Genomic DNA, 19206 nt, shown 5'->3' on the forward strand with positions numbered 1-19206 from the left:
ATATCATTAGGTGAACATTTAAAGGAACCGACCAAGTTCCACTTGAAGATGAAAGAGGTGTGGATTTTGGTTGCTCTTCAGAAAGCAAGAATGAATGTCATCAGTTGTGTTATCACACCAGGATTGCTACAAAATACACCTCAGGTTCCTCTGTCTATCCAAGTTTTGTGCATGTACAACAATCCAGTTATCAGAGAGAATCTACTTGTTCACTGTTCCTACCAAGCAGCAGGCAAACTATGTTAGATTTAAATGGCAGCTGGAAATTAAAATCAGTTTTCATATGCAAGTCATCCAAAATCACTTTTGTTTTTGTTTTTAATTTGTCATGTTTGGCATCTGGCTGAGATGGTTTGGGGAAGAATATATGGCTGCTACAATACTACATGATCTTTGTGCATTCCTTCAAAACTACAATAGAAAAGATTTATTGTTATAAGCTTACGGTACACAGGAAGACCTCAGAGTCACAAAAATGTCTACTCTAAATGCATTACATGTCTGAAAAATAAGCTCACCTGGAGTGTTGTCTACATGCTGTTTCCAGGACACATAAAAACTTAACATTTAAAGCCAGTATTATTTTAACGTTGGTTGAAAACCTACACTAGGGTCACAGCAGTTTAACTGAAGTAACTCTTTTGCCCCCTCCAAAAAGGAACCAATTCTGTTCCAGATCCAGGTAAGTAGCTGTGTTGGTCTGACAGTGTCGGGGGGGGGGGCGGATTGTCCAGTAGCACCTTTGAGACCAACTAAGTTTGTTCTGGGTATAAGCTTTCATGTGCATGCACACTTCTTCAGATACACTGAAACAGAAGTCACCAGACCCTTATATATAGGTGAAGGGTGGGATGGGGTTTTTCTCAGAAGGGTAGCAGGAGATGGATGATTGACTCAATGGATAGGGTAAACCTGCTGACAACTGTTAATGACTGCAATTAGTCCTATAGGAAAAAGCAAGGGATAGTATTCAGATGACCAAAAAAAGCTTTAGCACATGGGTAGGCAAACTAAGGCCCAGGGGCTGGATCCGGTCCAATAGCCTTCTAAATCCGGCCCGTGGATGGTCCGGGAATCAGTGTGTTTTTACATGAATAGAATGTGCCCTTTTATTTAAAATGCATCTCTGGGTTATTTGTGGGGCATAGGAATTTGTTCATTCCGCCCCCTCCCAAATATAGCCCGGCCCCCCACAAGGTCTGAGGGACGGTGGACAGGCCCCCTGCTGAAAAAGTTTGCTGACCCCTGCTTTAGCATGTGAAATGAGAGAATTATTGCTAAAGCTGATTACAGAGAATGATCAAGTAGCTCAGGTATGTAAGTTACCATGCAATAATTTTCCCGGCGACGGAAATGGCTCCATTATTGTGTGGTAAAAGCTCTGACATTAACACAAAGCTGCATCTGTCAGTATGAAGAGTTCAGATTTTTAAAAATGCTGACATCACCTATTCCTTCATCAACACCTGAAGATAGTTTCTGCTTATGATCATTTTCACACTATCTGCTTCAGTGTTGATACCTATATGTTAAACACTGCATCACTGACCAATATCTATTCATTTTGTCTAGAGACACCATGCTCCAATTCACTTCTTCATTAATAATGGCTGCCACTTGTTTCACATACAACTGAAGTCGCAAATGCTGATTTGTCTTGTTCATAGCTTTCTGAAATCCATTAAGCCTTCTGAAGTGTAGCCAATATTTCTCCAGTGCTCTGTCAGGGTTTTACTTTTTCTGTTCTTCTGCTTCCGGTTCTACGCTCTCATTGGTGACATTTGCAAAGGAAAACACGTTCAGGTTCAGCTCCAGAAAAGGACATAAACATAAAGTGAGTTTTTAACTTCTTAAAAGGAAACGGAAGACTTACATTTACAACACCTTTAGGCAAAATATTAGTTGTAACCTGAACGGTTCTGGCGCCAACCTGCATCTTTAAACAAACACCTACACGGAGACTTTATTTCAGGACTGCTCATTACTTTTAAATCTAATTCGTTTTATTGAACCCTGAAACCTGATACTGGAGGGACATTCCTTTCTGCCTAACATTGCTCCTGGACTCAGAGTTTATTTCCTGAAGTGGATGCTGCCGTACATCTACCTTGTTTTACTTGCCTACGTTCTCCACGGCTGGCTTCAGTTCTGTGCCACTAGTTGAACATGGAAGGTATGCACACATTTCCTTCTCGAAGGAAGATATAAATCAAGCCTCTGCTGGAATGAGAACCATCTTAGCTATAGTATAAACAAATATAATAAGCATAATAAACTATCAAACCGGGATTTTTCCTTCGCCAGCCAAATCACAGTTTTGTCTCTATTCGGATTCTGGGCATAACTCTGCAAATAAATGAAGCCTCTAAAATCTTCAGCAGAGTTTTTTTTTGGGATTGATCTTTTGACAGGTGGGCAGGACCTGTTGTAATGATGTCAGGTGATTGACACCTGTTAAAAGTTCAAAGACATGTTTTTGGTGCCAATGATCTGATAGGCACTGGAAGCAAGCCTTCAAAGGAGCTCCCTGTTAACTGCTGATCAGCAGTTATAGGCAGTCTGTTTGGAGAAAGCCGGTTAGATTCAAACTGAAATGCTCCACATGGAACATTTCCCCCCATCTGCAGACATCCTGAAACATATCCCAACTTAAATGGATACTTACACTGAACTTAAAGGGTTTAGTGCTAACACTTACAGCACGCTGGATTTTTAGCACACTTTGTGTGTTAATTGCTTACTAGTGGCAAGATGTACGCGTTATCAACAACTGTTTTTTGTACATGGCCACTACTGGTGCTGGAGTGGATGGTGCACAAAAGCTGAAGCCAAAATAAAGGCTAAATGTGTTATTTATTTTTTTAAGGTGCCACAAGACACTATTGTTTCTTCATGGTGTTGAATGTTAAGCACCAGTCTCAGCTTGCTTGCTATTTTATGCTTTTTGGTTGGTCCTAAAAGTTAAAATTCCTGCCAACCTAGCAGTTTGAAAGCACATCAAAGTGCAAGTAGATAAATAGGTACCGCTATGGCAGGAAGGTAAACAGCGTTTCCGTGTGCTGCTCTGGTTCGCCAGAAGCAGCTTAGTCATGCTGGCCACATGACCCGGAAGCTGTACGCCGGCTCCCCTGGCCAATAAAGCGAGATGAGCGCCGCAACCCCAGAGTTGGTCACGACTGGACCTAATGGTCAGGGGTCCCTTTACCTTTACCTAAAAGTTAAAATATGCTTTTCATGTGTGTGTGAGCGCGCACACATGTGTGTTTCCACAAATCCAGTTCAGTACTTAAAAGGGTAAGTAATAAATTGATTAGGAAACTTTGAGATAGTTTTCTAGCTCCAGCCTTTTATGATTCTACTCCACATAAATGTAAATTTAGGAATAAACTTTGTGATCAAAACTCTGCTATAAAAAACTACTTATCAAAGTATGATTTATGCTGTCTGTCAAAAAGAGCCTTTACAGTGTAGCTTTTAGTCAACACTAAAGCAATCTCAGAGACTCTTTGTAAAAACTTAAAAGATGTAAGTAAGTACCTCTGTCACTACAATAGCACAAGTAATTTACTCAGTTTGAAGCTGGCTAATGTTCCTGTGCCAAAAGTCAATCACAGGAGAAAAGCATTCACTTTATTCATTTTAACCCTTAAAGTAGGGTGGCTTTGACTGGATTAAAGAAAGCATAAAAACCAAACAGGATCTGCTGCTGTTTAAAGAAGGCAAAGTATGACGTAAGAGCAAGATGCGTCTTTCAACGAAACAAGAATTAAACCAACATTTCTATTCTATTTTACCAAGATCAATATTAAAAATTTGCAACTCCTGCTCTTCTAAGAACACATACACGAGGCATGATAGTAAATATATGAAATATTTTATAATACATGTCATAATGTAAGAACTAGTTGTCAATCAAAGCTATGTCACCATTTTGAAAGTGATCTCACAACTGATGTGGAGAGAGGTCTGCTACATGTGTACTATTCTGAAGACATGGCCCACTTCCTTCTGCAGCTGAAATTATTGTTCTCAGTTGGCAAATGTATTACATTGTTTTTCTTTCAGTTAAGCATATGAGAAGAGGCTGTTCTCCAAAATATTAAGATTTTAATTTTTGAAACCAAAAGGCTTCCAGTTCCTATACAACAATATGAAGCAGAAGAAAGGATATGACTGAATTCAAGGCTAAATAGCATTTGCTATTAGGCTATTTGCTATTAGACTGGCCAAATGAACACTCATTATATGACGTAATTACTTTCTCCTAGGAAGCTTTCTTGACTCAGGACAGAATCCAGAAACTCTGGGATGTTCCTGCTTTAGTAGAATCCAGAAACTGTGGCGTGTTCCTGCTCCGACCGCCTAAGAAGCTTTCCTGCAACCTTACAGTAGATTTAGCTCAACAAAGTCAAGCTTACAATACCTCTTTATTTTCTCTTCCTATTCTTTCAGCTGCCCAGGTTCCCTGATCTGTAGTGACTTTGTATTGGTCCTGCAAATTAAACCTGTGCCTGGGAAGCCAAGAACAACTGGTTGATAAACAACTTTGACTTCCCATCCCTATTACTTTTGACTTGGGCATATTTGCTCTGGCTTTCCCAGCCAGGGATGGCTGAAGCTATTTTGCTACTGTTGTCAGAAATGGCTGGTGGGAAGTCTGTAGCTTGGTCGGGTCCTCTCCTTAACCATGTCCTTGGCAAAGCAATGTTAACTAAAGGTAAAGGTAAAGGGACCCCTGACCATTAGGTCTAGCCATGACCGACTCTGGGGTTGCGGTGCTCATCTAGCTTTATTGGCCGAGGAAGCCAGCGTACAGCTTCCGGGTCATGTGGCCAGCATGACTAAGCCGCGTCTGGAGAGCCAGAGCAGCGCACGGAAACGGCGTTTAGCTTCCCCGCCGGAGTGGTACCTATTGATCTACTTGCACTTTGACATGCTTTCAAACTGCTAGGTTGGCAGGACCAGGGACCGAGCAACGGGAGCTCACCCCATCGCGGGGATTTGAGCCGCCGACCTTCTGATTGGCAAGTCCTAGGCTCTGTGGTTTAACCCACAGCGCCACCCGCATCCCATTAATGTTAACTAACTACCCCTATAAAAGGCACAGATGCACCACAGCACGTGCCCGGAAGTCGTTCTTCTGTCAGCAGAAGGTAGCCTGTTACCAAGTCCCAAGCTGTTCTGTCCCATGTATAAATACTTATCCTCCAACCCCACAAGTCACTGCCTCAATGCAGCATCTCATAAGACTGTGTCATAACTATTAAACCCTTTAGTACCGTGAACCTTGTTATTCAGAAAACCACTCAGTTTCATCCTCTCCCGCTCTCCTTTCTCTTTCAAGGTGTAGAAATTAATTTTGTATCATTCAAGTTGTGTTTCCAGACAGAGTCCCAGAATTTTATTTCCCTCACGTTTGATTTCACGGCCTTTAATACCGAATCACTCTCTCCTTGCCCTTACAAAAAATTTAAAAGCAATAGGGCTTCCATGCTCCCTAGTGCTGCTGGATTCAATTATGCTGTGGTCAGTGGTGCTTAGTGGTTTGTCGTAAGTTCTATGGGCAGTTTTTACTACTAATATAAGCAGCGGGCCTTTCATCCGTGCACTCCAAAATAGGCGTGTCAAGGAAAGGGAAGTTAGATCTGAAAAAAATATCAAGAGCACTTAAAAATCAGGTATTTAAAAAGGGGAATCAAGTACATATGGATAAATCAAATCACTCTGGTTCAGAATGTTATAGCTGGTCTATAATTAATGCAACCAAACCAACAAACCAATGCTGCACTCAGCCAAACATAGAAAGAAATAGCAGACCTTTCCCAAAACACAATATGCATCACAGGGACACTTCTAACATTCTATACATCTACAAGAATCCTTTAGAATTATCCCCAAGCAGGCATAAACGTTAGAAGTATTAGGTTGAAATCAGTCATCTTTCATCCCAGTGGAATGTACAGCTCTGTAATTTTAAAGTGATCTTTAGACCTTTCCACTGTTGCTTCCCCAGAAATGCTTTTGGAGCGATTCCTGAGAAAGCATACACATTGAAGACATTACACTGATGTTTATTTCCATGTGATATTTTTCCAAGATAGATCTAGAAAGAGAAGCTGGTAGGAATTTGAGGTCTTATGAAGTTACAACCACCTTACACCCCTCGCCACCACCCAAATTTCATTTATAGGAAAGCTGATTTTAGCAGGATTTAACATTTGTGCTTGAAGAACAAACAGGTTCAGATAATGGTGTTCTCTTCTCTCTAGTAAATGCAGCGTAACTAGAATTATTTAACAAGGTCAGTGATTCAAAATTCCATCTACCTATTAGCATTTTCCTTCTCATGCTAGAAGTGGAGTTGACAAATTTGTTTGGATACAGCTCATTAGCACTATCTGTACTGTTTAAACATACTTTATGATCAAGGATCATGCTGGATTATGAACTTCAGTTGCCTTCAAGTGTTTATAAAGTTAATTAAAAACAGATGCAAGTTCCAAAATGTAATAAGCTGAAGCAGTTGCTGGGAATAATCAATGCAGTTTACCCCTCCCCCTCTGAAAAATGTGGAGCAAGAACCTTACAAGCTCCGCCATGGTAACTATGGGAAAATAAATGTATTTCATAGCTTTTGTTTCTTTAATCAAAGGCTTGCTCTCCCCACCCACTCCTTACAAGGAAACTGCTAATACGTACTAAAGTTATGTGTGTAAAATATCTTCAGTACAGTGGTACCTCAGGTTATATACACTTCAGGTTACAGACTCCGCTAACCCAGAAATAGTACCTCGGGTTAAGAACTTTGCTTCAGGATGAGAACAAAAATCGCATGGCGGTGGCATGGCCGCAGCGGGAGGCCCCATTAGCTAAAGTGGTTCTTCAGGTTAAGAACAGTTTCAGGTTAAGAACGGACCTCCGGAACGAATTAAGTACGTAACCAGAGGTACCACTGTATCAGAAAAAAAGTTCTTACTTAGAACTGATGTATTCTTTAGTCACTAGGGTTACATTCAGACTGCATTAAAAACATGGATGCTTTGCTGCTAACTTAACAAGTACTGGGATGCATCTCTGGGTGACACAATGCATTATTATTATTATTATTATTATTATTATTATTATTAGCTATGTAATCTCATTCTCAACTGCCTAATTATATTGGTCTTTCTGGAGTGGGGGAAAGAAAGAAAGAACACATATTGCAAAGGCACATCTAGGAAATCATAACAAAATTGAAATTTCTCATAAACCTATAGAATAGTTTATTCTCTGGAACTTATTGAACAATCTGTGACCCATGCTTTAAAACTTTGTATGACAGCTACATGGCTACTGGCATGCTGTTTTTGTTGTGAATGTCTGTATGTTCTTAATAGAGATGTTATATTAATACATAGTTCTAATTCTATTAATGGATAATTTTTAATTATTGTTTTTAATTATTGTTTTTCCCCTTCCTTTTGTTCCTAACTATCCCTACTTTATCTCTTCTCATTTGAACAACCCTAAGGTTAAGATCACCAAATGGGACCTTGCTTCAAGCTTGAACTTACGGAGAAACCAGATTGGGCTTCGACAAGAAAAAGGGAATTTTCTGTTGTAGATGCAAAGATTTGGAACATCCTTTCATGGCTTGTTTATTTATCAATGACCTGACAATGCAGAGACAAGTAAACAACAGTTTTTGGAAGCAGCAAGACAGACACACAAGAAGAGAGTGCACAGTATTTTCTCAGTTTTCATTAAAGCCAACATAACCCAAGAGAAAAAGTTACACTAGAACTAAGGTCCCAAAGTCTCACATCTACCACAATCTTATTGGGCTCACTGAAAGCTCTGGTATTTTTTAAATATAGAAGTGTTTGTACACTTCACACTCTCTATGGAATAGCGATTAGTCTTCTTCACCTTAGCTTAGGAGGCTGTGTTGCCTTAGAGGAAATAGAATAATCTAGTTCAACTATCTTTGTTCATTAAACTCTCTCAATTTTATTGGTAGCAATCAGCCACTATAAATTTTCTATTTGGGCAACTTGCATAGAAAGAATGGTCCACCTACACGACACAAAGGAATCTGAGACACTCAACTCTTAAATATCCCTGAATTGATTGATTGATTGATTGATTGATTGACTGCACATATGGTGCATCATAACCTTTATATTATCCTTACAAGGAGAGTAAATTCAACTGCATGATGAACCTCCACAGCAGAAACACACAACACCGGCATAAAGACGCTTCAACAAAAATTGGTCTGACATGGTCAGGATTATGCTGTAAGTATGGTTGCTTTGTATATCGGCAACACCAGAACCCTTTCAGTAATCTCAATTCTGAGTAACTGTTTCCCTTCCTTTAAGATTCACTTTTTCTCCCTAACACTCTTTAGTTAGTAGTTTAAAATATGTTTTCTAAATTTTGGGGTTGAGAAGCTTAAATCCATTAAAGGAATGGGATATTCATCAGTTGTAACTATAATGAAAGAAAATCAATCGTATGTTAAAAATACATTAATATTACATAATAAAACAAAACAGCAGTCGATAGGCCTGGGCAACCACAAAATGAATGAATGTAATCAACTGGTATCCAGTTATTTATTTCGTTTCATTTATGAAATGTTTCCAAGAAACATCTCGAAGCAATAACAGTCAGCAAAGGCCTGATAAATAACTGAGTTTTTAGAAAGCACCAAAACGACATCAGAGTTGGCTGCAATTATGAACTATTACAGTATGATACCTACAGGTCTTGCTATGGAAAGTCATTTCATGTGAAACAGAGCATACCATTGTCTGTCTAGCCCGATGTTTATACTCACTGTATTTTAATTAAAGGACTTATTTTACTGACAACTGTAAGGAAGTGTTCTGCAGGAAACCGGCCCTGGAATGGAGCACTGCTTCCTTCAAGAAAGCAGCTACCCAAACCTCAAATGACTGTAGCTCACAGCAGGCCTTCTGCTGTTCAGCATGTAGCTATGTTTTAATTTCCTTAAACCACAGGACATAAGTCTGAATTCAGATCGTGTCTGGGCTGATGTACTCAGGATAGACAAAGATGCAGATTTTTATAGTTTATCATTTCATAGTGGCACACATACAAGACTTAAGATTCTTTACCTAATGTTTTTGCCTCCCTTCTTATATTATAATGCTGCCATCTTGGGCACCAGTTTACTCATACTCCCAGTTTTTTTCAAGCACATCTATTAAAACAGCACAACTTTTCTTCTCTTTCTTAGGCAAGGGCAACTTGAAAAATTGCCTACCTTGAACCCATTCACTTCATTTTTCAATTTGTAATACCTTTCAAGCTTCTCTCTCAAGTTCTGTAATGCTATGCCAAAAAGTGTTTCACTTCATAATAGATCCAGATTTTACGTATCAATTGAAGCATGATAGGAGCTCACTATACATGGTGTCACTCAACCCAGATTTCATGATAAACAACACTTTGGTTTGACGGCAGGAAGTGTAGCGTATTCATATTTTTCTGGATAACGTTATTCAGAGTCAAACACGTGTTTTCATGTTTGCATTATTTTTTTATTTGTTTTTACACCAAAATAATATAGAACACAGTACCATGATCGACACAGGTTTTGTCTGAAGAACAGTCTCTAGGACGACATCAAAACAACAAACCAAGAGCACATTTTAGGGTGCAAGTATGGCCTTTCATAGCCATCACTACACGTTAGGTGGTATTGTACTGAAAATACCATGAGATTGTTCAAATATTCATTGGGAACAGTGCAATGGTGGCAGGGAAGAAGCATATTTCACACACACAAATCCCCATTGTGTAGAGGCTCCATTAATGCAAACTGGAGCATAAAAATGCATCCAAAGTCCATTTACATTGAAAAGTCAGCTTATTTGTGTGTTTTCTGTGGGGGTGGGGATTCTCTACTACTATACTTTCTGAATGCTGGTCTCTGGTGAATGTGTGAAATGGAGCACTTAAAGTGTGCTGGATGACTTAAAAGGGACTACTTATACACTAGTTAGTAACTAAATGGACTCTACGAGAGTGGGAATTAGCCAATTAAAATTACTGAATAAATGAATACATGGAAGATGCCAACAATGTCACTTTAGCCATGGGACACAATGTACATTCAAATGTTTAGCATTTATAGCAGGCATGGCCAACCTTGGCCCTCCAGATGTTTTGGGACTACAACTCCAATCATCCCTAGCTAACAGGACCAGTGGTCAGGGATGATGGGAGTTGTAGTCCCAAAACATCTGGAGGGCCAAGGTTGGGGATGCCTGATTTATAGTCTAATATCTTACAGTATATGCAAAGGATGTAAATTATATACCTACCTGCTTTTAAGTCTTGATTGAAGCGACAATATTTTGAATGCTCAAGAGAAGGCAGACATTGTTCAGTAGGTACCCAGATATATGTCTCTGGACACAACAAGTCAGATGGTCTGTACTGGCCCTAGGAGAAAATGGATATGAGGTAAGTGGTATGTTATTAAAAATCAATAATCAAAACGGAACTCCAAATGTTTGTAGGTCCAGAATAAAGTTTATAGTTAGCAATAGAAAATCCTAAACAAAATAATCCATCCAAAAAAACAGATGGACACACTATTTCTCAAACATGTTTGTTCAGCTTTGGTGGTTGAGATCTCTTCACACTCTTTTATCTTTTACAATTAACATTTTAGCTATATCATTAATTTAATCAATCAGTGGCATTTTTTCTCTTTTCCTGAATGAATACAACCACTGATACACAAAGCACATTTAAAATCAACTTGTCTGACTGCTTAATATTTTTGAGCACCTAGCTCAATAATCCTTCAAACAGAATAATCTGATGTACTGCTAACTGAAATGTAATTTGAGAGCAGGGGCAGATGGGGCTCTTCAACCTGGGAAGGGAGCTCATCTAGGTGAAGGAAAACTCTCATCCTAAAACCTTTGCTGCCTTGTGGGATATCTTCAGGAAAAGTAAATGCCAAGAAGTAAAGCCCTATACAAAACCCGAGCGGAGTCGCTAAGACAGTTGGATGGTGCTTTGTATACCTCCTCCCAGCAACTCCTGCAACCAACCTGGTGTCACCGTAGCATTCTTTCTTTTGGACTACATCAGTGAGGCCAAGAGGCAGGCCTTGTCGTCTGGGCGGCCCAGGACCTCTATACACACTGACCAGGCTTAAGTCCCAGAGAAGTCATTTTGTTGCTGCTACTGCAGTGGTTTGACTTCATCCCCGGAGAACCATTCCATTGTCTCTCGAGACTGATGGATGCCAAGAATTTGAGAATGACCAAATAAGTCTCACTGTACTTCATCTAACTTAATTTCTAACTACAGTGGTACCTCGCAAGACGAAAAACGCGCAAGACGAAAGGGTTTTTCGTTTTTTGAGTTGCTTCGCAAGACGAAAACATCTTGCGAGTTTGTTTCCTTTTTTCTTAAAGCCGCTTGAAGAGGTGCAGTTGCGACAGACCGTGCTTCGCAAGACGAAAAACATCGCAAGACGAAAAACATCGCAAGACGAAAAGACTCGCGGAACGAATTAATTTCGTCTTGCGAGGCACCACTGTAGTTGATTTCTAGCTTAAAAGACTAGGAACAGAAACAAAAGTTATTTTAGAAAGACAAAGTCAGAGAGATCTTGGGACACTTGTATTACAATGAAAATATTTAACAAATATGCAATGCTTTTTAACGTAAGGGGGGTGGGTAACTGGCCGCATTTAGATTACTTCCAGAATCATCAAAACTGGTTTTCTTACTTACATATTAACACTGTGCAGCTTAGCCACTTATTTAAAGTTACAGCTTCTTCACATATTGCTCCCTGCCTTCAATATGGACATCACCTTTGTGAATGAATACACTATTTCTACAAAGGGTGCATGATTGTCTCAAACCATGAGTTTGCCAGACACCTCACCACTTCAGAGTTATAGTAAACATCCTGAAAATTATTCTCGGAGTTGCAATTTGTGAAGAACCCTTATTTTGTACTGTAGTCAGGTTAGCCACCCAAATCTAGAGAAGGTGAATAGTGTACAAATCAAATGTCTGTATGATGACCAGTTTATACAGGGAATGTGAAAAGCTGTTTTTTAAAGATAAGAAAGAAAGAAAGAAAGAATATTGAACTTTCCAAAAAATGCATGCATTGCTGCCCCAGTGCTATGTACAAGTACTCTGAAACAATATACAGACTCCTGGCTCCTGTTAAAGCTCTGTGGATAAAGCTGAGTAAATTTAATAGAAATGTGGCTTTTTAAAAGAATGACGACTCAATAAAAAATAAATATTGAAGAAGTTGTAATAGTTATGCAACTTCCAAAACATCAGGATTTTTACTGCATTAAATATCACAAACAAATCTTTACTTTCTTCTCCAGGTTAACACTTTACTATTTTCTTGCATAACTGGATAATTCCACATAGATGCAAAAAGATATTAAGCAATAATCTTACATATGACATGTGGGTAGAAAAAAAATTAGAACCCCCCCCCCAAAAGAAAACTGGATATAACATACTCAAGTTCTGACATATTAAAGTCCTTTTAACAGTTCTTAATGTCATATTACACACAAACGCACACAGAGTGATAACTACTGAATGATATTCCCTGCTCTTTTATCCTGCTACAGAGAACTTTGTTTTTGTTAAGGCAGCCTTCCCAAAACCTGGTCCCCAGATGTTGTTGAGAGCACAAACCTCACCATCCCTGATTATTGGTCACGCTTACTGTGGATGGTGAGAGTTGTAGTTCAATAGCATCTGGGGATTCAAAGTTGAGAAAGGCTTGTTTAAGGTATAAAAATGTGCTTTCCACTGAATTTAAGTGACCAATGGCAACTTTACCCACTGGTCACTTCACATGCAACATAAATCATGGTTTGGCTTTATGCGAATGAGTTGCAGTACTCTTTGGAAAACACCCCCTTCTGCTTCAACACGGCCACAAGGAGGAGTTCTGCTTTTTATTAATTGCAGCTTGTCAATGCAAACAGGATAATCTTGTGGAATGGTTTGTTGAAACTAACCAACTTCAAACCACGGGTTATGAAACCTTCGCTTTGTTTCAGAAAAATCAAGTTATACATGAAAGTACTGTACTTCTAACAAAATTAAATTTCATTATTGCATATAAACAATGTTCCCTACACTACAGGTAAAGGCTTAAGCTTTTGAACAAAGATAAAAATGCTTTGAAATGCTGTCAGCCTACTGCCCCACATTTTCTTTTTTTCCATTCTCCATCTTGAGAGATCACAAAGATGTACTCCCCAATCAGGGCCTAGTCTCACACCAGCTTCATCATGTGATGGCTGTTAGAAACCTGAGTCCATGTTATAGACATTTACAGTGGCACATCCAATCCCACACTTGGCTATGGAATCTGTTCATTATGTACAAGTAATAAACATGGCTGGGTTCCCCCGTGCCCTAACAGCAAAATAAAAATGCAACAATACACCTCCTAACAGTGGTCACGGTAATACAACTGCATGGTTATTGGGCATAATCTGTGTATCCCACTATCCATGTGATATACCACAGCAAAGTAGCTCTTTTCTTGAATGGCTCACAAAGTATCCTCAGTATTTCATTTTGTTTATTAGATTTATTTATAGCTTCACACAACCAGGAAAACCAAACCAATTTAGAAGGATAAAATACAACAACAACAAATAACTAGAATATCCATTAAAACGGTACTGATATACTAATTGTTGCAGGATCGAACTGAACAGACTAACATACCTGCTGCCTACATGTTAGCAAAGATGGAGACTGTCTAATTCTCATTTCACGATGCAATCAGTAAGAGAGGGAAATGTTTCTGTCTGAGGCAAAAGGTAAGAGTACCCTCAACATATCTGTAGTTTGGGTTGTACAGTAGAGTGGTACCTCAGGTTAAGAACTTAATTCGTTTCGGAGGTCTGTTCTTAACCTGAAACTGTTCTTAACCTGAAGCACCACTTTAGCTAATGGGGTCTCCTGCTGCTGCGCCGCTGCTGCACGATTTCTGTTCTCATCCTGAAGCAAAGTTCTTAACCCAAGGTAATATTTCTGGGTTAGTGGAGTCTGTAACCTGAAGTGTATGTAACCTGAAGCGTATGTAACCTGAGGTACCACTGTACTGAATGTGGGACTGTGTAGAGGTTCCTAATACCCACCATAACACTAGCCTATCCTTGTTTTGTAAGGAAGGTATATTTTAAGCAGGGCTGCATAAAGTGCTCATTTCTCTGCTCCCTTGTTTTCCCTCTTCTCCCCTGCTGTGCTCCTGTGGTGAAATGCACCCAACCCCACCCCAAAAATAAATTCAACCATATTCTCTTGTCACTAGTTCCCTTTTGTAAAAGATACACTGAAAGCAAAACACTTACATATGACATTAATTCAGGCCAATGTAAAGCATGGCTGTATTTTTTATTGGAAACTTCTGGAGGCATGCTTGGCAACTCTGCCATAAGGTTCCTTAATTGAAGTATTCTCACTCTGCCTTGCTATGTGTTCAAGTTTCTGTGCTAAAACCAATCTCTGGACTTCTGTTCCAAGGCAAGGCCAAAGGTTTTAATGAAACTTAAGTCTGAAGATTTACTTTTTAAATATTTTGGAAAATCTGAGGGATTTGGTGAGTATTTGAGATGAAGGAGCATCGGCACAGTTTGTTTTCACAGACTAAGCCAAATATGAAAAGTAAAAGCTCCGAGGAAAGATAATAGTTTCAAAAAAACAAAGAAGGTCAAGTACCAGTAGCACAGAACAAACAGAAAAGGTTAAACACACATTTAATTCTTTTATCAGGTAAAGTGTACATCTGTGTTCTATTTTTCCACAATAACCCATTGATCTTTTATTAAAAGCGAATTAAGGCAGCCTTCATCTCAGTTTCCAGCCAGCTGCTTAGAAGAGGAGCCCTAACATTACATAAACAAAATAACCCCAAATTATCAACAGCAATGCATTAAGGCAAAGGCAGCGCCGTCATATGAGAGAGACAGAGAGAGAGGAGGAGAAAATGAGCCAGCCTAAACGTTTATTAAATTCAGCCTTTTCCTTGAAAGGGAACACCAATGGAATCCCAGCAGCCAAGTACTACAGCAGACCCTTGCTCCCTGATTTCATTGCATAAACAGAGATAGGCATTATCCACCCCCAGGAGAGTGCTTTGCAAGTGAGTTCTGCTACTCTGTTCTCACAAACTGTGTTTAGACTGCACCACACAGAATAAAAATAATAAAAGAGCCGAATCAGAAACAACAAAGATGATAGCCCCCTTCAGGCATGCATTCCATAAAGGGGAAATTATGTACAGAACGGTGATGCACCAGTGGTCGTGCTGCTGACATTCATGCATTACGTATGGATGTCTGCATGGGAATGCCTACATGCATAGAGAACTTGAAAGGTTCAGTTTTATGTCTGAATCAGTGCAATCAATTACTGCTACCCAGAGCAGAGAAGGGGGGATTTATATAGGTGAGGGAAGGAAGACTGAGCAGCAGCAGCATGCAAGCTCACAGGCTCCTCCTAATAGCTAAACTGGGCCATCATTCCGACTTCCTCTTTATTCCCCCATGCTCTAGTTTTCTGGCGCATCCTAGTCATTTTTCTAGCTCTTGCTTTTAAAATCTTGAATATCTTAAATGGCAAGCTCTCTCTCTCTAAAAAAAAAAAGCTGTTAAGTTGCTTCCAGTTCAGAGTTTATACTGGGGGCTGGGAAGCCTTTCAAAAAGTCATTTAGCACATTTTCTCCTTTAGCTTTCATTCTCTCCTAGTCAGAGTGCTGCCTAAAGTTTTTCACACACCCCCAGTAAGTCACACGGCTTAGTGTGCATATGTGGCAAATCGTCAGCTGTGATCTGCTGGGAGTCTGTATGCATGCAGCTGAAACAATCATCCAACTATCCAGTCCAAAAGTGATTTGGTCATTAGATTCACTCCTATGTTAAACAGATCCACCTACCACAATTAGCATAGCCTCATAATTATTTAAATATTTTAAAACTGAGGATCATATTAACTTTTTTTTTCTGCACAAGAAGGCACCACTGCGACTTTATGCATAAAATAGCATTTTTAAAAATTAACTCAGTGGCTTTGTTCACACGTAATGCTAAATGGTAAGTTTATGGTACATGTAAGAGCCTCAACAAGACCCAGGTAAGTGCCAGGCTTGACCGTTTTGCCTGTCCCAATCCTCTTCCAGGATAGACAGGAAGAAGGGGTGCCAACTTGAAGAAAAAATTGTGGGGAGGGGGAGCCTAAGTAAGACCTGCATAACCGATCACAAGCTGTGGCACATGCACACCATTCAAATGGCAGTGGCCATCAACTTTGGGGGCAAAATCCATTTGAAATACCTGCTCTCATTGGTCAATCCCAGATGACAGTCCAGCAGCTGTAATTTGAGCTAACAGGCTTTTAAGCAGCCTTCAAAGGTAGCCAGGCTGCCTCAGTCACACATACTGTTGTTGTTTAGTCGCTTAGTCGTGTCCGACTCTTCGTGACCCCATGGACCAGAGCACGCCAGGCACTCCTGTCTTCCACTGCCTCCTGGAGTTTCGTCAAATTCATGTTGGTTGCTTCTATAACACTGTCCAACCATCTCGTCCTCTGTTGTCCCCTTCTCCTTGTGCCCTCAATCTTATGAGGGCACACATACTACAGTCACACAAACTCTGGTCTGGAGGTTACCAGAGCATGGATAACTGTGCGGAACTTATCATTGTCCAGGAATGGCTCACAACACTCAAATGGTAAAAAGTCCTTCAGTTCCACAATACTCTGGTCTCCAAACAGAGGTCAGGATCCAAGTACTTCCAGACTGCAAACTTGATCCTTTAGAAGTGCATCCCCAACTCTACTTTGTTAGGTTTGTTTGATCTTATCTTGCCAATGTATTCATGATCAATCACAAACACAGAGAGCTACAGCCAAGTAAGTGCAGCATGCTTCACAGCATCTCTGGATATTAGTAGTTTTGCATGGATGTTGAGTCACATGGGAGACAAATGGAAATGTGGAGCATAAATGATATGGAACCAAGCAGCAGTCTCCCAGTCTTCATGGAGGAGGACAACTGCTGTATTTCTAAATTTCATAAGGATACCATGGTAGCTATACTGAAAGCTGTCAAGAGGTCCAGGAGAATTAACAGGGCTACACTTCTCCTGGATCCAAATGGATCCAAACTAGTGACATAAACCTTCTCATCAGCTGAGTGGCATAGCTGGATACAATCCAATAACATGGTAGGTGTACTGGGGTGGGTGAGTGAGAAGACACCTAAAACCGATTAAGCAGCTTCCCTGATAACTTCTTAAGATGCAGTGATTCTTAATAGTATTAGAATAAACAGAGCCTACTAGAAACCCAATAGAGCATTTTTCATCCTTGTGCGCCATTAATGTTCTCTAAGAACATGTACAGACGGATTTTGTATAAAAGGGCAAAATGCTAACAGCAATGTGAAAGAAAGGTAGACAGATTCCCTATTGTTTTGAAGACGATGCTATTAATCCTGTTTCTGCCAAACTGACCTCTTCTTGGGAGAAATCTGATAGTGTAGAAATTCTCATTTCCTTTTCTCTCTAGCAGGGTAGACACCACTGGACTATTCAATTTTCACTAGCTCTCCGGAGAACCCTAACAAGCTGTGCCCAAGAAAAAGAAGGGAAAACAGCTATTATATGTGCAGCACGTTGATTTGAAGAATTTGAACTGTGCACTAGAAATGAAACAACAGGCTTCTAAAAGTTTTTTTGAAGTGTATTGCCTAAAACAGATATAAACATTCTTGGTTTTTGTACAAGCTTTTACAAGCTTACAAAAAGTATCAGTGACTGCCATGTGAACTTTGTGTAAAAACAGTCTTAATAGAAAACACTGAAATAAGAGCTGGAAAAGACCCGTTAGGTCATTTTGTCCTGCTGGGGTAGGAAGTTCCCTCCAATAAGGTCTCAATTTTTTTGCGGTCTGATCTATGAGCTGTAAACATCCCCAAAAGGAACTTCCCCCACAACACAAGTTCTATTCTTAGCAAGCATATTAGGATCCTCCACCCCAATTTCAGCCTATCCTTCAAAGTTTTATATATTGCATGACTCTGAACTGCTTCTTCCCCAAATAAATTTCTTACAAATCCAAATAATTTACATTTCATTTCAGAAAGCTGTAAACTCATCTTGTATCAAGGATCTTTTAAATTCTGCTTGGGGTGGAGTCTGAACATATAATGAAAGCCAGTCTTCCTCAGAAGGTCCCCTTCACCCCACTCTGCCTGCTATGAAGATATGGACCTCTGAGAAAACTATGCCATTGCTTTGTGACCTATTGGCTCTGAAAACAAAGAACACAAGTTGCCTCGTTCTAGACTTAATTTTAAAGGACCAGCAGTGTGGCTTTGAATATATTTAACATGCTTATTTACTTTCCTCAATTTTTAAATTAGCCTGATCAAAAATGGCAACATTTGTTAGATGCGCTTATCATATTTTTATTGGACCACTGCTTATTTGCTTAGTTATATTTATAGTGGGTTTTACTGTTGTTAGCTGCATTGGGCATTTTTAAGGGAAGGTGGGATACAAAGATAATCAATAATAAAGCAAAGCTCAGGGTGGCTTCTTGTTAGAAAAGTTGCCTTAACTATATGTTAACATTCAAATCTTTTATTACAGTCATACCTCGGGTTACAGATGCTTCAGGTTGCGCGTTTTCTGGTTGCGCATTGCGCCAAACCCGGAAGTACCGGAACGGGTTACTTCCAAGTTTTGGCGCTCGCGCATAAACACTAAATCGTGCTTTGCGCAGAAGCACGACCCATGTGTGCGCAGACACGACGCTGTGGGTTGCGAACATGCCTCCCACACGGATCATGTTCGCAACCTGAGTGTCCACTGTATTCAGATTTTTTAAAGCCGACTTTTACAAAATTCTAGTTCCAGATCTCCAGTGGCAAACAAAGACTGAGCAAAACAACTCAACTTGATCTGAATGCAAGTTTTTATTTATTACATTTTTACACTTCCCTTCTTCCAAGGACATTGCATGTTGTCTCTTCCCCCCCACTGGTCCATCTTTTCCTTTCAGTACAGCCCAAGATGCTCCCAGAGGATAATCAGAGAGGGAATTTGAGCCTGGATCTGATCAGTCTTATACTCCGTTTCAAGATAAGTCAACTTCAAACCATGG

General features: G+C 39.8%; 1 protein-coding gene across 6 annotated transcripts in view; it reads right to left on the reverse strand.

The window, feature by feature from the left end:
• The window catches only part of ATE1 (arginyltransferase 1), a 69698-nt gene that overhangs the window by 1209 nt on the left and 49283 nt on the right, over nt 1-19206 (reverse strand). For 5 of the 6 annotated variants that reach the window (XM_083616976.1, XM_083616975.1, XM_083616973.1 and 2 more), the window contains one exon: nt 10341-10461. In XM_083616976.1, coding sequence (XP_083473102.1) covers nt 10341-10461 — 121 coding nt within the window. Of the gene's footprint in view, nt 1-10340; nt 10462-17552; nt 17667-19206 lie in introns of those variants that run through there. The other variant, XR_014548919.1, reaches the window with a different exon arrangement.

This window comes from Podarcis filfolensis, assembly GCF_964270895.1.
Source record: "Podarcis filfolensis genome assembly, chromosome: 5".
In the NCBI taxonomy this organism is placed as follows: domain Eukaryota; kingdom Metazoa; phylum Chordata; class Lepidosauria; order Squamata; family Lacertidae; genus Podarcis; species Podarcis filfolensis.